The 25,769-nt window shown below is 51.2% G+C and overlaps 1 protein-coding gene across 2 annotated transcripts; it reads left to right on the forward strand.

Annotated features, from left to right (window-relative positions):
* Nucleotides 1-5,481: 5,481 nt before the first annotated feature.
* LOC133354165 (sodium/iodide cotransporter-like) lies at nt 5,482-25,562 on the forward strand. Of its 2 annotated transcripts, XM_061570791.1 has the most exons (16): nt 5,482-5,791; nt 6,611-7,016; nt 10,038-10,103; nt 10,413-10,464; nt 10,940-11,007; nt 11,588-11,742; nt 13,143-13,283; nt 14,710-14,839; nt 15,496-15,584; nt 16,628-16,740; nt 17,773-17,843; nt 19,179-19,265; nt 20,875-21,122; nt 21,454-21,557; nt 22,198-22,310; nt 23,067-25,562. In XM_061570791.1, the coding sequence occupies exons 2-16, from the start codon at nt 6,678-6,680 to the stop codon at nt 23,259-23,261; spliced, it is 1,971 nt and encodes a 656-aa protein (XP_061426775.1). In that variant the 5' UTR covers nt 5,482-5,791; nt 6,611-6,677; the 3' UTR covers nt 23,262-25,562. The 2 variants fall into 2 exon arrangements, with proteins under 2 accessions (XP_061426775.1, XP_061426776.1); XM_061570792.1 differs by lacking the exon at nt 5,482-5,791 and having other exon boundaries at nt 6,837-6,964.
* Nucleotides 25,563-25,769: the final 207 nt, after the last annotated feature.

The following is a 25,769-nucleotide window of genomic DNA, read 5'->3' on the forward strand; positions in this document are numbered from 1 at the left end:
CCCTTTTATTTAAGAATGCGGTGTCTCCCGCCCAATACAACTAAAGCGCTGCCTCTAATAACGCAATTTGCATGCATTACATTTAAAATTCACTGCATGTGACCAAAAAAAACCCCGATATATATAATAAAGTAAATACAGGCAGATCTGTACAGGACAGCGGTGACACTTTTTATTCCAATCACAGGCATTCCCGCATTGAGGAAAGCTCACACCTGATGCTCACCTATTAACCCGTGACCTCAATGAGCCCGGCCGGCGGCTATCTCCGGCGTGCCAGGAAAACGTTTTAATATCGCTCGCCCGCCGATTTAAATTGGACCCCAGCAGCCCCGTGTGTGCTTAACGATGGCTATTAACAAATGTGGCGTGCGGGTAATGAATTGGCGCAGATAAGCAAGGTCCAGCCCCTACATTTAGGCACAAAATCCACGTCGCCCCCCACCCAGCAACCTCCTCCTCCCCCACAGCTCCCCCTTCCACATCGTTGCGATGAGCGCGGCTCGCGATTTGCACAAGGGCATTATTCACACTCAGATCACAGCGCGCCGTGTCACGGAGAATCTCCGCCCGCAGATGCATTGCAGATTCACGCGCTCCGTGAAGCCCCCGTGCGCTGCCCTCCCTCCTCCTCCTCCTCCCCCGTCGTCTTTACCTCCTATCGCACTCTCATTAACGACCTCCAAACAAAGGCCTCCCCACTCCCCACCCACCCCCACTCACCCCATCCATCCACCCTCACTCACTCACTCACCCCACCCCCCACCCACCCTCACCCACCCCACCCCCCACCCACCCCTACCCACCCCATCCACCCTCACCCACCCACCCTCACCCACCTTCACCCACCCCACCCACCCCACCCACCCTCACCCATCCCACTCCCCACTCACCTCCACTCACCCCAGCCACCCCACTCACCCCATCCACCCTTACTCACCCCCACCCACCTCACCCCCCACCCACCCTCACCCACCAACCCTCACCCACCCCACCCACCCTCACCCACCCAATCCACCCTGACCCACCTTCACCCACCCCCACCCACCCCCACCCACCCTCACCCATCCCACTCCCCACCCACCCCTACTCACCCCACCCACCCTCACCCACCCAATCCACCCTGACCCACCTTCACCCACCCCCACCCACCCTCACCCATCCCACTCCCCACCCACCCCTACTCACCCCATCCACCCTCACTCACCCTCACCCACCCTCACCCAGCCCCACTCACCCACCCTCACCCACCCCCACCCACCTGCACCCATCCCACCCCCCACCCACTCTCACCCTCACCCACCCTTACCCACCCTCACCCACCCTCACCCACCCTTACCCACCCTCACCCACCCACCCTCCCTCACCCACCCCACCCCCCACCCTCTCTCACCCTCACCCACCCTCACCCACTCTCACTCACCGTCTCACCCTCACCCACCCCATCCACCCCACCCCCATTTCCTTCCAACTCGGATTTTTTTTTACTCAATTATTTGCTAATTATCCTCAACTACCACGGTGGCATGCCACGAGTCGAATAAATATTACCATAAATAAATATTACCATCGCATAGTCACCCCCCTCCCCCCCCCAGGTTTGAGAGTGGCCTGCAGAAGATGACATTGCAGAACCACTTCTGAGGCCCCTTCACAGTCGATGTTGCGTGCATCTTCTCCCGTGCCTCGCTCTATAATTATCCGTCCACAGCATTGAACAACACATCATAGCATTATAGCACACTAGAGGTTGTTCGGAGGTCACCAGTGGCGCCCCTCACAACCATTGACGGCCTTCGGCCAGGAAAGTCACGAAAAAAGTTGCACACGAACGACGCCTTCACGCAAGCACCCGATGCTCCGTTTTGAAGTTTTCAAATGAAACATCTTTGAATTATATTATGTTTGAATTATATAATTGTATTTCTTCATTTAAGGCTTATATCATTTTACATCTGGAAGACTTCATTGACAAGGACATTTCGCGTGAATTTTCTCTCGTCGTTAAGTCGATGGCCTTGCTGGGGGTTCGGTTAGATGCGGAACTTTCACCTGTTTGGGACTTGCGGGATCGAGATAAGGCGACACGGAGCTGCTGGCCGTGCGAGAAGACCGCCGTCTGCAGATCGATCCCAACGTAATCGAACGTCTGTCCCTGCGCCTCCGTCGTTCATGCAGGGGCCGCGTAGGTTTGCAGCGCCCCCTGCATGAAAACGACGGAAAGTGCAGCGTTCATCACAGATAAAGGTGTGCGCTTATATAAGAGTATTTAGTCCGTAGAGCTGGAATATATCGAATTCAGTGAAAACGTATGTTAAATATGATTCGATCTTGGTTTTTTTTCTGTAGACGAGTACATCGTGGCTAGAATGCATTGATGGCCGATGAGCCAGACTTGTAATGCAATTGCAGAGATAAGACGCCTGGGTGGACAACCCTCGTGGAGATGGAACGATTGGATCAGCTCCGGACATCTGTGAAAAAGAGCTGTATAACTCATCGGATTCCTCCCGTTTAAAAATCAAGATTCTGAGCTCACGAGTATGAGCGAGATGGGCCGTGGTATCGCAAGCTCCTGACGGCCTGCGACGGCTTGAGAAGAACCTTCGACTAGCAGTGAACAGACCATGCCTGTTGATGCTGATGATGCTGATGATGATGTCTATAGATGATACCGTACACAGGAGGATGTATGGCACAGGTCTGTCCGGGGTCACATTTGCTGCTGCTGCTCCTGCTGCTCGAGCGTGCAGCGGTGGAAATGGACTGTCTGTCCTCGTTGAGTGCGACATTTCCAGGGTGGGTGTCGAGAGTGCGGCTCGAGTAACCTGAACGTGAGAAATTTAATTGTCGCCTGGGAAGGGTTCGACTCTGAGGTCGTCGGGTTCGCCCGCGGAGCACTGCGCTAACCGATGCTCACCCATTCTAGATTTGAAGCTTTCGTGGCTGCAAGGATTCATATTCTTAGGTTTTTTTCGGTAAAGTCACGTGGGTAAAAAAATAAAAGTAATAAAAGTAAAATTAAAATAAAATAAAAATCACGACGTTTCGGAGGCAACACAAGCTTCCGTCTTCAGGTGGAACCGTCACAGCACGATAGCTGTATCAAGTGATTTTTATTTTACTTTTATTAATTTTATTTTTTTACCTACGTGACTTTACCGAAAAAACCTAAGAATACGATGCTCACCCACTTCAAACGCAACAAACAATAAACACTTGGTTCTTTCGGAAAAGTTACGTAGATAGAAAATAAAAAATAAAATAAATTTAAATAAAAACACAAACGTCGTGTGTTTTTGCCTTTAGTTTCATTTATTTGTAAAAAAAAATATTTTTCTTTTTTTCTATCAACGTGACTTTACCGAAAGAACCAATTCCTGCAGTCACGAAAGTCTTAAGTCGAAATGTATTGTGCTTGTGAAGACGTAAAGCGGACCCGTGTTAGCAAACCTCCGTCGTGTTAAATGATTTCAATAAAAACGTTACAATTATAATATCGTTAGCATGAGTAAAATGTGTGCGCGTCTGTATGCATGAGTGAGCTCAGAGCGTTTCCATTCTCTTTAACTTACAGGACATCTGTAAAAACACTGGACATCTGTTAAACAAACAGCTTTACAGCTCATCGGATTCTTCCGGTATAACTACAACACTCCGATGCTGACTCTAATCTGCCCTTCCATTTCCCCTTCGGGTGTCACTAAAGCCAGCGGCTTAGTGACAATCACGACGAGTCGTTCCACGGTTCGAAATGCATCCGACCGGCCCCCATATCAAGGTACCCTCCTGGAAACTTACCTGAGCAGAGGCTACCTGAGCAGTGGGCGGGGCTACTTGGGCAGTAGGCGGAGCCTACGAGTGGTAGGCGGGGCTAATGGTTGAATGAGCGGTGGTGTAGCGGTTAGCGCACCTGCGCTACGAAACCTGGCGACTCGGGTTCGATTGCTTATCGACGATTAACACCAGCGATGATTATCTAAACCGGTCCTGGGCCTCGCCTAGATCGACTCAGCATCAAGTGAGTAGCTGGTGTGATGTGTGAGCAATCCCACTAGGGAGACGAAGGCGGCCGGGCGTGGTGCTGGCCACCCACCCCCTCGTGTGCCGTGCTAGCCTTCATTGGTGCTCGCTCACCAACAGTTAACAAGCAAAGTAATTAAACGCGACGTGTTATTTGAACTCGTGAGATGTTTTTAAATTAAACAATTATCGCTTTGTTTCACGTTTGAATGCACCAAAGGCTGCTTTTAAGATAAGTGGTTTAGCACACATTGAAAGCTGTGCATGGCGATAGACTTTAATATGAACGCGCACGTGCTCATCGATGGGGAATTCGTCTGAGGATCCTTCCGATTCGGCACTGAACGCCACGGGATCGTTTTGAATCGCCGATTGCGCCCGGCATCGGACTCCTTTCAATGTCGACTTTTGGTTTCATCCTCGCATCCCAGGCGCTCACCACATACATGAGCCGACGCTGGGAATCGAACTCAGAAGCCGCCGGAGTCATAGCGCATCGCAATGCGCTCGCCACTGCCACCGCTACAAACCCGATCATTACCGTTGACTCATCACGACGCACGTGCGCGCTACTTATACAAATTGCTTTTCATGAGCGGCCCATTGTGTAACCAATCAGCCTGTGCGAATCACGAAGGCGATCAGTGGGGGATTCCCGTTAATATTGACGGACGCGCCGTTGGTGCCGCTACCGCCCTACAATCCGGCGTCAATGCGCTACATTTGGGGACGCTCACGATTGTTTAATCCCGCGCGCGTAGCAGATGAAGGTGGTGGTGGAGGAGGGGGCACCACTTGGCCAACGCCACGGGCGGATCCCGCGTCTCGCGCTGTGCCGACAAGCGTCGCCTCTCCCCCCCCCCCCCTGCCATCGATCGTACAATGCACGACCACCGCGTCGGTTATGCATTGCGTAGACCTTCATCGATCCACTGCTGGATGAATGTCCTCTCTTCTTCCCACCACCCCACCCATCATTATGGCCGTGCAAGTTGTGGTTTGGAGGGGAGGGACGGGGCGGTTTGACCATACTTCAGCAGGCTGTTTAGTGTTCATTCATTAAAAGAGAATGGGGTGCCCGGAAATTGTGTGAACACTTGCACGGCTTCTTGATTAATTCGCTGCTGGGTGAAAATTGCCACCCAGCCACTCGGCCACCCTTGCAAGTTGTGGTGGTCGGGGGAGGGGGTGGCGGTGTTTGTCTGATCATAATTCGCCAGGCTGCTCAATGAGAAGAGTCGGAGAGAGAAGTGGAGGACGAGGAACTTGCGCGTGCCAGCAGCTCGCCCGCGTGTGATCTTCACACAGCCGTGTTGCTTGTGAAAGAAGATGGGCGATGGGTTAGCGGCGTGGGGTGGGGGGTCGAGGTGAGAGTGTGTGGGGCGGTGGCTCTTAGAGGGGGTTCGAGAGGCGGATATTGAGAACCTGAGTGCGTCCTCTTGCCGCTCACGACGTGGCCATCGGCAGACACACCCAGCGAGCACAGCGGAGGAGAGACATTGGGCCCCTCCGTCTGTATCATCATCATCGTCGTGATCATTAACAACACGAATGCGCTCTTGAGCAATATCAGTGTGGCACCCAGAGAAGTCGTTCGCCTTCGGTGAATTCGCTCTTCGTCGAGCAGAGACCTGCTGGTTGTGTTGCACGCAGCCCCGCGTTGTGTCCCAGAGGAGGAGACAAGTGGACAAAAGTCGCCACGATCACGCGCGTCCTGGGCGGCTTCCCCCTCGCTCTACCGGTCACCCATCCCGGCCCCTTGGGGAAGGTAACACACCTGCGTGTGTGTGTGTGTGTCACTCCTGTGTGTGACACGCCTGTGTGTGTGTGTGACACGCCTGTGTGTGTGTGTGACACTCCTGTGTGTGTGTGACACGCCTGTGTGTGTGTGACACGCCTGTGTGTGTGTGACACGCCTGTGTGTGTGTGACACGCCTGTGTGTGTGTGACACGCCTGTGTGTGTGTGACACGCCTGTGTGTGTGTGACACGCCTGTGTGTGTGTGACGCGCCTGTGTGTGTGTGTCGCTCCTGTGTGTGTGTGTCGCTCCTGTGTGTGTGTCACTCCTATGTGTGTGTCACTCCTGTGTGTATGTCACTCCTGTGTGTGTCACTCCTGTGTGTGTGTCACTCCTGTGTGTGTGTCACTCCTGTGTGTGTGTGTGTGACAATAATAGTGCGTGTGTGTGTGTGTTACTCATGTATGTGTGTCAATAATAGTGCCTGTGCGTGTGTCTGCCCGTGTGAGGTGTTGTTTGTCCGGGTGCCTGCGTCTCTACTCGTGCGCCGTGAGCGCGCTGCGCTACGAACCCGACGGCCCGAGTTTGATTCCCGCTCCCGGCCATCACAGTGACGATTATTTGAACCGGTCATGGGCCTCCCCAAGGTCGACTCGGCCTCAAATGAGTACCTGGTGCGGTGTCTAAATATCGCCACTGATGAGACAAAGGCGGTCGGGCTTGGTGTTGGCCACCCATCCGGCCTTAATAGGTGCTCGCTAACAGCACTTGCCTCAAACCGTCTGTTCAGTCTACACGGGGGGGCGGGTAATCTTTGTTGGTGTGCCGCGTCTCCGCTGAAACCCACAGCATCGTGTCAGTGCAGGCTCGCACGAAATCTCCTCCGCCGACTCCGCTGCCCCCGCTGCCCCCGGCGATGGCTGGACGAGGCTTCAGCCCGTGGGACTACTGCGTCTTCGCGGTCATGCTGCTCGTCTCGACGTCCATCGGGATCTTCTACGCGCTGCGCGGTGGCGGCCAGCGCACCACGGGAGACTTCTTCATGGGCGGGCGGCACCTCAGCGCTCTTCCCGTGGGGCTGTCGCTGTCGGCCAGCTTCATGTCGGCCGTGCAGGTGCTCGGCGTGCCGGGCGAGGCGTACCGCTACGGTGCCAAGTTCCTGCAGATGTGCCTGGGCCAGTCGGTGAACGTCTTCATCACGGCGTACGTCTTCCTGCCAGTCTTCTATCGTCTGGGCATCACCAGCACTTATCAGGTTGAGGGGTGGGGGGGCGTGTGGGCGATGCTCATTGAGCAGTCGGCACGGGGTGTTTTTTTTTTGCTCGTAATCTTCGGGTGATTGTTAAATCCTTTATATTAAGTTCACTTGCTTGCTTGCGCGCTTACGACCGTGCAAATCTTTCGGTCGTTGTTTAACCCACTTCCCGTGATCCGATCGAGCTGACATTTTGCACACAGACTCGTTGTGCGTGACAATTTATTTCCGTGAAAATTGTTTTCCAGAATTTTCCACTTTTTAGGTACATTTTTTTTAGATTTAATTACCAATTGCTTAATGGTGGCAGGCAATCATCTGACCCATAGGTGGCAGCCATCTCAAGCCAGAGGACGAGAGGACTCTAGCCGCCACGCATATAAAGGATTTCTAGTGAAAAACTTTGTTTTTACGGGTTAATTTTTTGCTCGTAATATTTGGGTGATGATTTTTTTTTTGTTAAGATTTGCCGGTCCCATGGAACCGCCGCTAACTCTAATATTTCGCCTCATTTTATCTACGAATTTTTACAGCGCTTTTATCAAAGCGCTTTACAAGAATTCTAAATTGCACACCAGCATTGGCTGATGGGGGGGAAAGGGATGGGGTTTGAGCGTTGGGGAAGGGATGGCAAGGGAATGGTGATGATTGGGAGAGGGAGGGGTGGGTGAGGTTAGGAAGGGAGGAAGATGGTTCACATTTTAACCATCTTATTATTTTTCGATTTAAAGCTTTCGTGACTGCAGGGATTCATCTTCTTGGTTCTTTCGGTAAAGTCACGTAGAAGTGTCAAACGCTGTCTTTCCGACATACCTGTTCTTCACCTGAGGACGGCTGCTTGCGTTGTGGCCGAAACGTCGTGAGAATTATTTTATTTTATTCTGTTTAATTTTTATTATTTTATTATTTCCCTTCTACATCTTATTATTATTACCATGTATAATAACACATGATAATCGGCTACGTTTCAGACAATGACCCTTCTGCTACGTACGTACCGTATGTAGAACTTCTTTTGCACCGTACGTAGCCAACCGTGCTTAATCGGACGGCGCTTTGAAGGTCCGTTGCCCGAAACGTTGCCGATGGATTACTACTTTCAAAAGGCGGCCTTGTTGACGGAGAGCGAGTCGCCAAACGATTTGTCTAACCGACTAAACTATACGTAGAGTTTCGAGTTAAAGCTTTCGTGACTGCAGGGATTCATCTTCTTGGTTCTTTCGGTCAAGTCACGTGAAAGGGAAAGACGCTTTCTTTCCGACAGACCTGTTCTTCACCTGAGGACGGCTGCTTGCGTTGTGGCAGAAACGTCGTGAGAATAATTTTATTATGTTTTATTTTATTATTTTATTATTTCCCTTCTACGTGACTTTACCGAAAGAATCAAGAAGAATATATACGTAGAGTTACTGTTCTGTCGTGCAGTACAACGTCGCAATGCCGCCCTGAGCAATTGCCTCTGTACGCGGCGTAACTGTCATTGTGCACAGATTCAACTATTCCAACGCTAAACGATTAAACTTTTTTATTTTTTTTATTTTACACCAGGTAAGACCCACTTAGCTACGTAGCTCTTTCTCCGAAGCGACCTGGCGGACACAAATGGCAGCTCAACGGAGCGGCTTATCACGTGGACACTTATAGCGGGCAACATTCTGAACGCGTGTTTCTAAATGTGGAGGGGAAAAATCGGAGAAAAATCCACAGGACCACGGGGAGAGAGAGAAAAACGCAAACTCCACATTTCCAGGCGTCAAGGTCGGGATCGAAACCACGACCACCTGTATACCAGGCGAGGGAGTTAACATATCCTAGCCACCACGGAACCCAGCGAGTCGGATATGCGACTTTGTACTCTACGGCAATACCTCGATATACGAAGTAGATGCGTTCCTGGAGCTTTGCTCATATATTGAAACTTCACATATTGAATCACTTATAACTATGAGGATGCGTTCTCACAGCCTTCGTAACTTATTATTTCATGCTCCCAACACTTCACAACTTACCATTCATATTGTTAACAACGACAATTCATGTTGAAAATAATATTCGATTTCATACTGTACAGTATAAAAAAACTGACATAAATCAAATAAACACAGTGAATAAACGTAATCTTGTTATTTCTGCAATACAGGAGACCGACACATTAATAATTTATTTCGTGTTTATTTATTATTTAACTTTCTTCTTACCGTTAAAGTAATGATAATAAATCCAAAGTTCGTTATGCTGAAACTTCGTATAGCATAAAATTCGCATATCGAGGTATTACCGTATTGATGTCGATTACTTTAGAATCATTTGGACCGATGCCGTCCAGCAGAGTTTGTTTGAGCTGGCAATCTCTACAGTCGCGTGAAACGATTTCGACTTTTCTAACTCGTCAGCAAGTCGGTGGCCTGTTAAATGAAGCAAGGTTGCCAGGTATTATGGACAAGAGCCATCCCTCCACTGCAGTACAGCAACACTATCTTGTCGTAAAATTTTGATAAAATACCTAATTCAACACAACGGAAATCAAGCGGAAGCATTCGACATGACTCGGGGTCTGGTTTTATTATTGATCGTTCACACTTTTGCAAAAACATATTCCCCTAAATGTTCTGACCTTGGATGACAACATGTAGCATTGTACGAGTGGCCGTGGTGAGTGGTTGTGTCGTGTGTGTATCTATAAACCTCCAACTGTTTTTCAATGTGTGTGTGAGAAAATCGAGCAGAATCGTGACATTTCACGTTCATCGGTGGGCTGTGCAATTCTTGTGGGTCTCTCTGTGGATGTCTGCGAGCTTGTGGGTCTCTGCGGTCGAGTCTGTAAGTCTCGGTGAGAAATCCCTGATGATGAAGCCGCCGATGTATCCCCAGAAACCCGTTGACGGGGACCCGCTTTGTGCGTGGCGTTCACCCATCCAAGCTCAAAATCCAGGCTCTAAGCTGCTTACGTGATTTTTATTTTTTTTGGTCACAGGCACCTGCTTTTATATTTCACGGCTCGATGACATTCTTTCCCCACAGTACCTGGAAATGCGCTTCAACAAAGTCGTGCGGCTCTGCGGAACGACCCAGTACATCGTCGCCACGGTAAAGAAACACAGCCCCTCTTGAAACTGCGAGCAAAACCAACTCCCACTGTACAGGAATGGCGAGAGGGGTTCGGGCAGCGCTCACAGCAGCCCGGAGGACGGCCACCGGCTGCATCTTGTGTCGGGTCGTCCGGTGAAAAGGGGGGTAAGGGCACAGCCCCGCAATTGCCTGGCCGTGCCACTGCTGGCAGGAGGGCCTTTCTGCTCGAGGGAGCTCGTCTGGAGAGAGCCAGTCGAGCGGGCTATTTCGGGCCGACTCTTTCACGCTGACCAGACGTGTTTTTTTTTTTTGCTGCTACTGCTGCAGGTCCTGTACACGGGAGTGGTCATCTACGCTCCGGCTCTCATCCTCAATCAAGGTCGGCGGGTCGCACGTAATCACCCCACAGGGGCCATATCGTTGTTTCTGAAGCCTCATTTTACTGTGGATGTCTTTTTTTTATTATTGTTGTTGTTAAGTAAATTTGAAAGAGACCATTTTTGTTCGAGGAAATTAATTTATTCACATGTGTGGATTTGCGTCTCTGCTGTGTGCACGGTGCCTTCCGTGCCACGGTTATTTTGCTCCGATTTCTATTTGTTCCGTTGCCGTGCCTTGTTTGTGTCGTTTTGCTTCTGTCCATATTGGTGACCCCAGGTCACTCTTGCAGATGAGATCCATCCTCTGGTCTTTTGAGCTTTGCTAAAACATTAAACTTGGAAATGCGATTCCGCTGGGGTGTGACGTGAACATTTATTTGTCCATCATCATCAGCGTCATCAGCCATGATCGATCCACTGCTGAATGAAGGCCCCTTCCCAGAGTCAATGGGGGTGTTTGTTTCCTTTGTGCAGTGACGGGTCTCAGCATTTGGTTCTCCGTTCTGTCGAGTGGAGCAATCTGCACATTCTACACAACCATCGTAAGCCGCCCCTGCTGCTGACGAGATACCAAGGTTCCAAAACAAAAACAGAAAAACAAACCTCTCCAACATTTTCAGTCGCGTCTTGCAAGTCCTGTGATCTGTAAACAATGCAAGGGGCAGTTGATGCAGCCGTCCTCATTGACTTGGTGCAGGCTGTTTCTGGCGGTTGTGGGCGGTTGCTGCTGCTGTTGTTTGTGTGATGAAAATGTGCTGCTGTCATCTGGTTTGGGATTTATTGGCAGGGTGCAGATGTGGTGACACAAACCCTCGATAACTGTGTCGGTAAACACTGCCTTTGAGAGATTATTGTTTATCCATATAATGGACAACGTTTCGGGCGATGGTCCTTTATTAATAGGGGAGAGATCCAGACGCGTCACCTGTTGTACATTTTTTTGCCGCGCTATCGATGAGAGAGCGTCGGGTTTTCGTTCGCCGGCGTTGGTAACTGCGGACTAAGTCCACGTCACCACATACCTCGCTGGATGTGATTTTTTTAAACGGTGAATTTCAACGCACCGCCCCTTTTTAACCCGCTACCGACCCCATCCCCCCCCCTACCCCCACCGCCCTCCAGGGTGGGATGAAGGCGGTGGTGTGGACGGACGCCTTCCAGGTGATGGTGATGCTGGCCGGGTTCTGGGCCGTCCTGATCCAGGGCACGATGGAGGTCGGCGGGATCTCGACGGCCATTTCCCGCGTGAACAACGGCTCGCGGATCAACTTTGGAGAGTGAGTAGTAGCACCCGCGGGGGATTCGTGGAACCTGGGGGGTGGGCCAAGGGGTGGGCCTGGAGCAGAGGTCGCAATCGGGTACCCGATACTCATACCCTACCCGATACCCGGCTACCCGTACCTGGCCGGGTACGGGTAGCCGTTTGTGACCCTGGTGCGGCCGGGTACGGTTACGGGTAGGCCGTGAGTCACTGGTGAGTAACTGTTTGTCACTCATTTCCCAACGTCTTGTCTCTTCTCACAATTCAAGTTCCTAGAATCAACCCACCCGCGCCTGCAACATGGCTTCATCCCAGAGGTCGCAATCGGGTACCCGTTTGCGACCCTGGTGCGGCCGGGTACGGGTAAGGAATCAAAACCCGTTTGCGACCTCTGGCCTGGAGGTGGGCCTGGGGGGTGAGCCTGGGGGCACTGCTTGAGGTGGGCCCCCAGGTGGTTTAGAGGCCGGTACAGCGTTAATAGCTCGGAGCTGGTGCGATTATCATTTTTGCCTCCTCCATGAACAAATATTAAGGGAATATTTGAACGACCAGAGAAACAGGCGCAGCATTTGTTAGCAGTAGGGAACCAAATTTTCTACCCCCTACTAAGAGTTATAAATGGCTGTGCTGTCTGTGCTGGCTGTAGTGAATGTGCTGTCTGTACTGATTATGCTGGATGAGCTGGCTGAATTGGCTCAATCAGTTCGGACTAAACAAAATGGTAAAAGCAAGCTGAGCAAATGTTACATTTTGAATGTGCACTTAATATCAGAGTTGTAGTTGAAATGGCTTTTATATCGACGTACTTGCAAAGAACATTGGGGGTTTTGGACTAGGGCGAGGTCGGTGCTGGGGTTTTTAGTGCAGTAGTTTTCTTTTTTATGGGAGCTGGTCTATCCGACCACTTGTATCTGAGTAATGTATCAAGTGACTCGACTGATTTATCGATCGATCACTTGACTAATGGAATAAACACGCAGATAATTACGGGAAAACTTAAGTGTCAACTGTGACCCCGCGTGTGACGCTGGACAGGAGGTGATGGGCGGGGCTTGGTGACATCATCAGACGCGTCACGCTGGCCGTTGTTTGTAGGGGGAGGCTGCCCCCTTGTTTATTGTTATTCTAGAACCCAGAATACAAAGTCGATTTCAAATAGGGAGGAGGGGGGGAAGTAGATGACGTGGAACAAACCCAGAGCGATACACCCTCAAAATTAGGGATGGAGTAGAGGCATCTGGGCTCCGCTACCCTCGGGGGTGACGATCGGGAGCAGCGTGTTTATCGAGTCTCACGGAGTTTCAAACATTTCACGAATGGACCGATTTGCAAGCGTCGTTGAGTTTTTGTTGTGTCAAACGTGTCGCGAATGGAAGCCGCCGTGGTGACCTCGACGACGCACTCTCTCGCTGCCAGCTTTGACCCAGACCCCCGGCGGAGGTACACGTTCTGGACGCTCACGACGGGAGCGACCCTTCTCTGGCTCTCCATGTACGGAGTCAACCAGGCGCAGGTGCAACGCTACCTCGCCTGCCGCTCGGAGACGCAGGCCCGCAGGTTGGGCACCCGCGGCACCACGGCACCGCAACACCCCCCCAGCCCCTTAGGCCGGTGTTCTTCGCTAATTTTCAGAGGGGGTTGGGGCAGGGGTACTTTCACCGATAAGACATCATCCGTGTGAGGGCCGCCACACATTTTAAACCATTGGGGTTTGTGTCAGGACGATGATGGTGAGGGGGTGTTTTCACATTTTGTGTATTTTCGTGGGCCACACTAAAGACCACCCAGGGGGCCGCCAGTGGCCCGTGGGCCTTGCAAAGAAGACCGCTGCCCTAGGCCGGCGATTCCCCACCGCGTTTGGGTTTCTACATTTTCCACGCAGACCAAACCCGGGGTTGTGTGTGTGGGTGTGTAGCGGTTAGTGCGTTGCGCTACGGACCTGGCGACCCAGTGATGATTATCTGAACCGGTGATGATTATCTGAACCGGTCCTGGGCCTCCCCTAGGTCGACTCAGCCTCAAATGAGTACCTCGTGCGGTGATGTAAAATCATTGCCGCTGGAGAGACAAAGGCAGTCGGGCGTGGTGCTGGCCACCCACCCTCTCGTGTGACGTGCCGGCCTTCGTAGGTGCTCGTTAACAGCACTTGCCCCAACAGTTTGTTGAGGCTACACGGGGGGCCTTTGTGTCAGTCAGTCGACCAGGTCAAGTGTCAGAGCTGTGCCCTTTACTGCACTAAAGTTCAACACAGTAATACCAGTACCAGATCTCGCTACAAATCAATTCCTGCAACCCAAAGACGGATGCTCAATTCACAGATGCCAATTCATAGACTCGTCCGGGTCCGTTCCGTGACCACTGGTGCACAAGGCCACCTCTGCTTAGCACGGGTTGCTACGTATGGTGTGAAAGAAGTTCAACATGCGTACATACAAGTGGTGCACGGAACTCTTTGTTTTTACCGCCCATTGCACAATGTAGATGAGTCGATGGCAAGCAGGTTTCCCTTTGTGTTTACGGCTTTTTTTTTAAATCCTTTATTAAGTTCACTTGCTTGCTTAGGACCGTGCAACTCTTTCGGTCGTTTTTTAACCCACTTCCCGTGATCCAATCGAGCTGACATTTTGCACACAGACTCGTTGTGCGTGACAATGCATTTTCGTGAAAACAAATTTCCAAAATTTTACATTGTTTAGGGAATTTTTTTTAAATATTTAATTACCAATTGTTTAATGCTGCCAGACAATCATCTGACCCATAGGTGGCAGCCATCTCAAGCCAGAGGACGAGAGGACTCTAGCCGCCCCGATGCCACGCATATAAAGAATTTATAGTGAAAAACTTAGTTTTTACGGGTTTACTTGTTACTTTTCACGGTACATTTGGGGTAGAAATGCTATTGGCGCACGGCCAGAGAGGCTGAGAACTGCTGCTCCGAACCCATGGGCGATTGCCGTGTTGCTACCCACTGTGGCTTTTGCAGGGCCCTGTTTGTGAATCTGGTGGGGCTGTGGGTGATCGTATGCAGTGCCGGCATGTGCGGCCTTGTCATGTTCGCCTTGTACAAGGACTGTGACCCGCTGCAGGCCGGTCTTGTGACCGCCGCCGACCAGGTAGGCAGACCAGCACCTCGCTCGCTCGCTCGCTCGCTCACTCATCCGTTCACTCGTGGACTCGCCCGCTCATTCACTCACCCACTCGCGCATCAATCATCCATCCACCCGACCACTCACTCATTTACTCACCCGCTCATTCACTCACCCACTCACTCACCCACTCACTCACCCACTCACGCATCCATTCATCCATCCACCCGACCACTCACTCATTTACTCACCCGCTCATTCACTCACCCACTCACTCACCCACTCACTCACCCACTCACGCATCCATTCATCCATCCACCCGACCACTCACTCATTTACTCACCCGCTCATTCACTCACTCACCCACTCACTCACCCACTCACTCACCCACTCACTCACCCACTCACGCATCCATTCATCCATCCACCCGACCACTCACTCATTTACTCACCTGCTCATTCACTCACCCACTCACGCATCCATTCATCCATCCACCCGACCACTCGCTCATTTACTCACCCGCTCATCCACTCATCCATTCACTTGCTCACTTATTTGCGTGTTTTTTTTTTGCTGTATCATTTTATTCATTCGTTTGAATTTTTTTAGTGCGTTTCATGTCGCAGTTCGGTATTATTTTTCAACTCATCCATCGCATCGCCACCTGGTTGATATTCCTGCAGCTGATGCCGTATTTTGTGCTGGATATTTTCGAAAACATTCCCGGCGTTCCGGGGCTCTTCCTGTCCTGCGCGTACTCTGGGACACTGAGGTATCAATCGCACGCTGCGTTCCCGGCCACGGTGACTCGCTCATTCTCACTGTCGGAGATGTCATGGTGAAGGGAGTATTCGCCCGGTCGCTGGTAGACTAGAGTAGGTGGCACGTGATGCGTAGCCGCCACGACTGGAGGGATTCTGGATGCAATGTGCCGGGCGCTTAAATATTTTCTGAGTCGCTGAGCTGGACAGACCCGGTTGAAATGAGGCCCTGTGATGAGCGCGGCCCATGGCCGCTTCTTTCGACGTTCAAAGAGTTTTTTTTACCAAATTTAAGCCGAGAGGTCTTTTTTAAAGGAACGTGACGATCTGCAGCGCAAAGACCCACAAGCAGCGTGCAACAGACGGCGCAATTAAAAGTATAAGAGATATGAGTCGATTAGTTTTTTTTCAATTGAGAAAGGTTATAATAAGAACTTGGGAAGTTAATGGGAGGGAATTCAGAGTGGCGAGTGGGTGAGTGTGACCTGCAATGTGGTGAGTGTGGTGTGTAGGTGAGTGTGACCTGCAGTGTGGTGAGTGTGGTGAGTGTGGCGAGTGGGTGAGTGTGACCTGCAATGTGGTGAGTGTGGTGTGTAGGTGAGTGTGACCTGCAGTGTGGTGAGTGTGGTGAGTGTGGCGAGTGGGTGAGTGTGACCTGCAATGTGGTGAGTGTGGTGTGTAGGTGAGTGTGACCTGCAGTGTGGTGAGTGTGGTGAGTGTGGTGAGTGGGTGAGTGTGACCTGCAGTGTGGTGAGTGGGTGAATGTGACCTGCAGTGTGGTGAATGTGGTGTGTAGGCAAGTGTGACCTGCAGTGTGGTGCTTGACCGCATTGTGAAAGAGACGCCACCGTCACTGTCACGGGAACCACCTTCGTAGCGACAGAGTACTCAGGAGGCAACTGGCCGCGGGGGGGGGGGGGGGGCGAGCGACCGAGCGACCTGGACTTGAATCAATGAGTGCTGGGGGGGGAGGGGGGGGAACCACGTGGCGAGCAACGGGGAGGCGATCGCTGTCACCCCCACCCTCACCCTCACTTCCCCCGCCCGTGGGCAGCACGGCGTCAACGAGCATCAACGCGCTGGCGGCCGTGACGCTCGAGGACCTGCTGAAGCCCAACGTGAGGGTGCTGCCGGAGAGGAAGCTCGCGCTCATTTCCAAGGGCCTCTGTGAGTCCACGCGCTGTGCCGGCCCCCCCCCGAAACGTCGTCCCGCCAGTTGTGGGGGGGGGGGGGGGGAGTGGTGGCAGGGTTGGTTGATGCGCTCCGAAGCTGGCGACCTCGGTTCGATTTCCGCCCGCGGCTGAGACGGCTCCTGGCTTAGCCCACCGTCCAGAGCCCCCAAGCGAGCCTCCTTACTGTGGATGTCAGCGTGGTGAGATGTTAGATGCCTCTCCTGGTACACAGGAGATCGTGGTTTGGATCCCGACCCTGACACCTGTATATTTGGAGATTGCATATCTCTCTCCCTGTGGTCGCGTGGAGTTTTTCTCCCGGGTATCTTCCCCTTTTGTCCCTCCACATTCAGAAACGTGCCTTTTTAGAGTATTTGGCTACTATACATTTCCACGTGATGACAATCCACTTCGTCGAGCTATCATCTGTGGCCAGTTTGCTTCTGAAAATATAGCTCAGTGGGGCCTTACCTGGTAAAATAACAAAAATTGTTTTAGTTTTTACTCGCGGTCCCTCTCCGCCCCAAGCCCCCTCCCTGTCCCCGAGCCCAGATGGGGTACGGTCGGGCTCCTTGTACAATAACCCCCCCCCCCCCCCGCCGGCCCGCCATGTTAATTCGGGAGGCCCTCATCCAGCAGTGGATTGACCAAAGGGCTGCACGTTAACATCTGTGCGTCTGCCGGTAAGCGACGTAGGGGTGAAGCTGTGGGTGATGCGCCGTGCGTGTGTGTAGTGTAGCGGTCAGCGCGCTTCGCTATGAACCCGGTGACCAAAGTTCGATTCCCTCTCAAGGCCAACATCGCTGATGAATGTCTGAACCGGTCCTGGGCCTCCCCTAGGTCGACTCGGCCTCAAATGAGAACCTAGTGCGGTGTGTAAATATCCTCACTATGGAGACAAAGGCGGCCGGGCGTGGTGCTGGCCACTCACCTCCTCGTGTACCATGCCGGCCTTCATAGGTGCACGCTTAACACCACTTGCCCCAGCGGTCTGTCAAGGCTATACGGGGGATCTTTGTCTTTTTAGCGTTCATGTACGGGTCCCTGTGCATCATCGTGGCGGCGTTGTCATCCCTGCTGGGTGGCGGAGTTCTGCAGGTAAACTCGGAGTCTCGTTCACACTTCCAGCGGTGGTCGTGCTTGCGAGTCAACATTTGTGTCGAAATATAAAAGTGCCCCTCGATGCCTCCCAATGTTAGCATAAATAAGGAAGACGAATGGTGCATGAGCAGGGATTCTCTAATGCTTTTCCAACGGGCGTGTTTGTCCTGTGTTGTTAGCCAGTATGGAAGCTGACGGGTAGCTGACATCCAGTTCGCTTTGCTCTGGTTTGTGTCTCCCAAGTTTTGGGCAACCCTCAAATACCTCCGAATTTGAGCTCGGAGTTGGCTAAGTACGGTGCGACAAGCGGTTCTACATACATACAGAACGTCCGTCAGACTCGGAATTTATACTGGTAGGAACCTCCTGGTTACACCAGCCCACAGGGGATTATTGTGTCCGTCCGTCGTGCATCCAAAAATGGGTAGGGAGGGGCTGGGTGGGGAGGGGTGGGGTTGTGTGGGGAGGGATGGGGAGGAGTGGGGCTGGGTGGGGAGGGGCTGGTCACCCCGTGGTGCCCTTATAAAACTCAACGTTTAACCTACTCACGCCGGCTTGTGCCCGCCTTCACAATCGGCCATATTTGTGGAATACACCACGCCGCCGTTGACCCTGGCCGTTGACCCTGGCCGTTGACCCTGGCCGTTGACCCTGGCCGTTGACCCTGGCCGTTGACCCTGGCCGTTGACCCTGGCCGTTGACCCTGGCCGTTGACTGAGCAACCCAACGTTCCTACCAGCTCCGTCCGCAGGAATGTGTTTTTACCCTTTAAACCCATTAAGCTGAGGAGTTCTTTTGCAAGGGCAACCGCAGCCCAAGAAACATTGTCGGCATCGGACGGCAGTGACGGGGGACATTCCTGGGTGGTGGGAATGTGCCAACTCACCAAAGCAAAAACAACAATTCCTAACACCAATGCAAGAGTTTTTTTAACGAAACTTTTAAAGCCATTTGGTTGATTCCCATTTTTGACAACACGCGCGCTTGACGCTGCCGCCGCCACGCAAGCGAGGCTGTCAACTCGTTTGAATCGAGGGGGGGAGAGGCACGAGCCATCGAACAAAGAGACGGTCACCACATCGCGGGCTTTCGGATGCGCTTCTGCGGCCGTCCGGAACGCTCTTCCTTCCGATATGAGCAAGCCACTTAGAGCTATGCACTTTAAATGTAGATTTAAAACTCGTTTCTTTAAAACTGCTTTTTGTGTTTAGTTTGTCCTTCCCCCCCCCCCCCCCGAATCTCCGATTAGCACTTAAGGCTACGTACGGTGCGACAAAAGTTCGACGTGCGTACAGAATGTACGTACGGGGACGGGCTGTGTGTGGCGTGCAGGCCTCCTTCACCGTGATGGGCGTCGTGAGCGGCCCTCTGCTCGGGGCCTTCAGCCTCGGCATCTTCGTTCCGCCGTCCAATTCCACCGTACGTCTCGTTTATGTGTTTTTTTTGCTCATTTTTTGTCCATGTGACGAGACGTACGTGCGTGTGTATGTGTGTGAACTTATTTCGCACACTGTACGGAGCCAGCCTTGCTAAATCGGAGGGGCGGAGACAGCGTCCAATCGGGTCTCTCGCAGAGCGGTGCGTCGCACCGCGTTAGGTGATGGTCCGCAGAAGTGGATATCGCGAAGCTACTGCCGGACATCCCTTCGAGCGATCTCTGCTCCACGCAGTAGAGGGGGAAGCACTTTCCCATCCTCTCAGCATTTTAGAGCATTGCATGGCAGACAAGTAATATTTATTTCTCAGACCTGGAGTTTAGCCAAGTTAAGTCCAGAAACAAATTTGAATGTGATCATTTTTTTTTGTGTCCAGTCTTTGGTGACCGGGCTGAAACTATAACCTCTCTTTACTCAAGAACCTGGATTAATCGCATCAAGTTCAAGTTTATTTATTAGGTATAGCCCTGTGAGCCATTCGGCTCTTGAATCGGGTGCAACCGCAACAAACAAAAAACATGAACAAAAAACATCTTAAAGTGAATATGTGACTAAGTGCAAACAGAAAATCCAAGAAAAGACAACAAAATTTTGCATAGCGACCGGCTGGCGATGTCGACAGTGCAACATTTCCCAGGTGCACGACGTGCACGGTTACGCCAAACGCGTCCCACAAACACCGTCGTGGCTTCCAAAATTCTGTCGGCTTTTCCGCAGGTGCAGAACACTGCTGGCTTGTCAAATGTGATGACTGCGGTTAGAAGCTCCGTCTCTTTGGTTCTTTCGGTAAAGTCACGCAAGGGAATTTTGTTTTTGTTTTAAATATATAGAAATAAATAAATTAAATCACGACGTTTCGGAAGCAACACAAGCTTCCGTCATCAGGTGGGACAACCACAGTAAGAAAAAAAAATACTTGTTTCTTACTCTGGTTGTCCCACCTGATGACGGAAGCTTGTGTTGCTTCCGAAATGTCGTGATTTAATTTGGTTATTTTTTTTAAATATTTATTCTTATTTTTTTGACCTACGTGACTTTACCGAAAGAACCAAAGAGTATGGATCCTTGCAGTCACGAAAACTGCAAATCTAGAAAGCTCCGTCTCCTTGACGCACTTCAAGTCCGTGGATGACTGCGTGTGACCCATTCCATGATGACGCACCACGCCAGTCGAACAAACCCAGTGCTCTTGTTTGCGTGGCACGGTCGGCGACTGGGCCCCCCTCCAGCAGAGGCCGCTACCAGATACCCGTACCATACCCGATACCCGGCTACCCGTACCCGGCCGGGTACGGGTACCCGTTTGCGACCCTGGTGCGGCCGGGTACAGGTAGGCCGTGAGTCACTGGTGAGTAACCGTTTGTCACTCATTTCCCAACGTCTTGTCTCTTCTGACAATTCAAGTTCCTAGAATCAACCCACCCGCGCCTGCAACATGGCTTCATCCCAGAGGTCGCAATCAGGTACTCGATACCCGTACCCTACTCGTACCTGGCCGGGTACGGGTAGGGTACGGGGGCGGCAGAGGGGTGGCGAGAGGGGTGGCGAGTTTCCCGTCGTTTTTTTTTGGAGTGGCTCGATGTATCCCCCAGGGGGTGCTGGTCGGCCTTGCCGCGGGCTTCGTGGCGTCGCTGTGGATTTCCGTTGGCGCCTCCATCTACCCGCCCAGCCTGGCCGACATGGGCGCCCTGCCCACCTCCGTGTCGGCGTGCGGTGCCGCCGCCGCCGCCGCCGCCACGTGGCACCTGCGTGGCGGATCCGCGAACGCGAGCACCGCACCCGACCTGCGCACCTTCGGGGCCAATCTCTCCGCGGTGCCGGAGATCTGTGATGTCGCCAGGTTGGTGCCGTCGTCATGAATACCACGGTTACACCAAACGATTTTTTTTTATTTTATCTTACCAGGTTAAGGCCAACAGAGCTGTGTGGCTCTATTTTTCAGAAGCGAACTGGCTTTCACAAATAATAGCTCAACGAAAGTGGCTTATCACGTGGAAATTTATAGTAGACAAATTCCCCTGGGGGGGGAGCCGTAGAAAAATCCAAGCGAGCACGGGAAGAGAGACGTGCAAAGTTTGGTGCCCCCTGGTCAATTGTCCCACCGTTGTGGCCTCATGGAAACCACAGCTCTGCGTGTGGGTGGTGCGTGCGCCCCGTGTCATGCCGTGCAGGCCCGCCCTGGCGGACAGCTTCTATGCCATGTCGTACCTGTACTTTGGGCCGCTGGGCACGGTCGTCACCATGCTGGTGGGGGTCGCCGTCAGCTACCTCACAGGTAAATGCCGAGTCTCGCCTGCAGCAGACGGATGCTTTGCTCACAACAATGGAGGAATCCGATGAGCAATAAAGCTATTTTTTCACAGATGTCTATTCGGGGCGGTTCAGAACGTTACAACAGCAAACGATACAAAAAAAACATGACAGGAGTGAAAAGTATAGGAAAGGTAAGCAAACAAATAGAAGCAAACAAATAGAACTAAATCTTGACTTAAATAGGACTACACTTTTTATTTTACCGGGTAAAGCCCACCGAGCTATGAGCTTATTTTTCAGAAGCGACCTGGCCACAAATGATAGCTCAACGAAGTGGCTTGTCACGTGGAAATTTATAGCAGCCAAATAGTCTAAAGCTGTGTGTTTACATCTTCACCATGCCTGTGGCTACGAGTCGCTTACCTAATCCAGTTTAGCAGCAACCCAGAAGATATTCACTGCGAATTTAAGTGCCGAGGAGTAGGTATAACTAGGGCAGTTATTAAAAGCCGACCAGGATAAAACAATATATAAATACGACGCCGAGGCAGATTAGAGTAGCGTGGAGTGCTTTTGGAAAACAGCACTTGGCAACGGTTTGTGGAGGCCTTCATCCAGCAGTGGATTAACCATGAGGATGATGATGTTCGCATTCATGCTAGGCCCAACTCGGCGAGAGGACATTGGGCCAGGCTTGCTGTGGAGCGACCTCTCCTGGCCCTCCAAGAACAAGCTCAAGAAGGCCAAGCATTCCCTGGCCTCTCTCAACTCCCAGGTGAGAGTGAGTCCCCGACGGCTGTCACCCACGGTGCGAGTGGCGTGCGTGCGTTTGGATACCGGATTGCCCTTTTAAGTAAATGCCATGTGGATTTGAATAACGAGAAAATTCATTTTAACAATATGATCCTTTCTACGTCATCACATTGCGATAGCCTCGCGTTGTGATTGCTCAACGTACGCGCGGAGCGGTGGCGCGCACCCTCTGCCTGTCGACGTTCGCAGTTCGAATGCGGCGGCTGCCCCGATTTTGTTACTGCGGGGTACGGTAACCGTAATGATACCATGCGCCATCCACGTGGGCGTTGAAGGCCCCGTGACGTCATTCGCGAAGAGCAGACCACCCACCGTGTGAAAGGCGTCGGGGTCTGAATTTTGGCGCGTTTGAAAATTTTACGGCAAACTACGCGATTTGGGTTGCGTGTGTACGTTGAACTACGCACGGTGCGAACGTCTTTATAACCGTGCGTAGTCAACCGTGCTAATCGTGCGAGATGATACGTAACAACCATTGCTTCCCCCTCGCCCACCCCCAATACTGGCAAACTAATGCTCCAGCCTCATCCTGGTCACTCAAGTTCTCACCTGGTTAAACAAACAAATCTATTTGAAATTGAAACGTGAACACGTTTAAAAAATGTGGGCGCGCGTATCACCGTTTGCTCGCCGAGTTGTACGTGTGGCACGTTGCACTCCTTTCGCGCACCGTACGTCGCCAACCGGGAGTTGAACACTTGTCTGTTGCTAACTTTAGGATCTGGACACTGCCCCTCTGGAAAGCAATGGCAGCAAAGGCAGCACGCCAAAGATGTACTTTCTGGAAGACGCCGACAATGGTGAACGCACGGGCATTGCGACGAGCGCAGGCGAACGATGTGCACTCGGGAAAGACAAGGTGTTTGGAGATGTCACATTCGGTTTGCTGCCCGAGCGCGAAACTAACGTTTGACCGTGTGGTCTCGGTCTGTATTCGGTCACGCCGCGTGACGTTTGGCAATGGGTTTGTGGAATGTATTAACTTTCTGCGTCAACGAGGTCTGTAGAATTGGGACATTTTTTTTTTACCATTGTTAAAACTTCACCGCATTAGCAATATACTGTACATGTGTAAACGATGGCTTGAAAATAACAGACTATAACTACGAACACCAAACATGTAAGATATAACGTCTCTGCTGTTCGATTAACTTGAAGTGAATTTGCCAAATGACTCGTGCGAGCCTATTGTCCACTGATTTAGCTCCGCGAGCTGGAAATAAAATCCACTTGCACTACGGTATACGTTGTCTGTGACCAAACCAACCCGGGACGATACCTATTCTCATCTCAAAATGAAACAAATTATTTGGTGACCATGCTTTGGCAGTGGTGCACGAGCACGCATCGCAAACGCCGTCGACAATAATCTAGGCTGCTCGACACTTTACGTGCTGGATGAAAAAGGGTTATTGCCAAACACGTTCCTTCGGAGTGGGCAGGTAGGAACTTGGTTGGAGAGCGCATTCGTGCACGACAGAGAGCTCGCGGTCACGTGACGCACTTCAACCAATCCGGGAGCGGTACATGCTTGGGAGGGGCTATGCACGACAGACAAATAATCCCTGGTGAGCAGTGTGGAACTATTGTTCCTACCTGTAAAAAGTCGTCCATTAAATCATCTCATTTTTGGGGCAGTGTTTATTGACGAATGCGATCCCTAGAAGCTGAGCAGAATCGGGCCTGGTTAGCACTCGAGAGGGCGACCACGATGCGTAGCGGCTTGCTCCAAGCTGCGGGGCTACGTGGACAACGAAGATCAGTGCAGCACTATCCATCGCTGACACATTTTGTGCGTCCACATTGTATTCTAGACGCCTTAACCAGCCTGAAATGACCGGCGGTTCAGTATGGTCACATAATCCCCAACCACATGGCTGGGCGAGGCCCTCATCCAGCAGTGGATCGACCTAAGGGCAGCACTTGGTTAGGGATGAACAAGTCTTCCAAAATCTGAAATGAAATGTCTGCAGCGGCTCCACAGCCGAACGTGGCCATGGTGTTACCAACTGCTCAAGAATTAAGAGAAAAACCTCGAAATAACTTAACATTGATGTTCCCATTAAGAACCGACTTGTGTATAATTATGTTCCCTTCGTTAAAGGTGCCTGTGATTGTCTTTTCAACGTATCAGCCCTTTTTTTCCCACCATGTCTGGAGAGGAAGTTAAAGAGAAGCTTAACCAATCGGACCTTGACAAAGAGCATTGGGGGTGGTCTTGCATGGCCTCGCACAGGTAAAGGCAGAAACTGATGACTTGAGATGGAGGATGGCCAAGTCATTGTCCTGGCATACAGCCCAGGGATAGCCTTAATCCAATTCTAGTTACAAGGATTCACCTACCTGTACTTGACCACAGCACCGCACCGTGGCATTCACGATGGTGCATTGTAATAACTGGGTGGATGAGCTTATTTGCAGAGCCAGCATTTATTTCACCCCACGTGTCTGCCCTTGATTTGCTTACTTAAATGGAAATGCAGTGCATGGCCCTCTGTGTATACACTGGATGCGGTGGCGAGATGTTAACTTCCTCGCCTGGTATGAAGGAGGTTGTGGGTTCAATCCCGACCTTGACGCCTGCTGTATATTTGAAGTTGGCGTGTTCTTTCTGCGGTCGCGTTGATTTTTTTTCCCGAGAATTCTCCGGTTTTTCCCTCCACAGTTTGAATCCACGTCCGTTTAACCGTATTTGACTGCCATAAATGTCCACAAGCCACTTCGTTAAGCTACCAATTGTGGCCAGGTCGCTTCTGAAGAAGAGCTACGTAGCTCAGAAAGGGCTTACCTGATACAATAGTTTAGTTTGTATTTGGTGGGTATGGATATACTGTGTAAAGTTACGTTTAATCGGGTTGGCTTGCACCTCCAAATAAGCATATTAATTTGCATTTGGCACACGATCTTACTGAACTTAACAGATTGTGAAATGTTTAAAGTCCAAGACTAAACATTTTTAAGTACTCGTACTGTACAGGTACATTGTTGCGATTCTAACTGAGCGTGCGTTTTTGGACCCAATGTACTTCACATTTGTTTAAAGAAAATATAACTCCTGTCCAAGGACCACAAGTGACATTCAGAAAATCCACCAGTGCATCACACTGGCTTACTTAGCTAAGAGGCTTTTAAAAGTTTACCATAACAGGAGGCATTTTTCAGCCCTTAACAGTGATACAACTATGCAATGCTGTATTCAGAAAATTAAACACTAAAGTGGTCGGATCCCATTCGTGGCCTTACATTTCCTTTGGTAAAATGTATTTCTCACATTAAGAATCTGCTGTTATTATATTTCTCTCGACCAGGAGACCATACGCGAATTATATCTAAAGGATGTTTCTTATTGAAAGTTATACTATCTTGGCAGCCAGCCTAACTTTAAAAGTTATTAGCACACATGTGAACGCCTTATCAGTGC

Source organism: Lethenteron reissneri, chromosome 46 (genome assembly GCF_015708825.2).
Source record: "Lethenteron reissneri isolate LAM-NWPU_2019-01 chromosome 46, ASM1570882v1, whole genome shotgun sequence".
NCBI lineage: Eukaryota > Metazoa > Chordata > Hyperoartia > Petromyzontiformes > Petromyzontidae > Lethenteron > Lethenteron reissneri.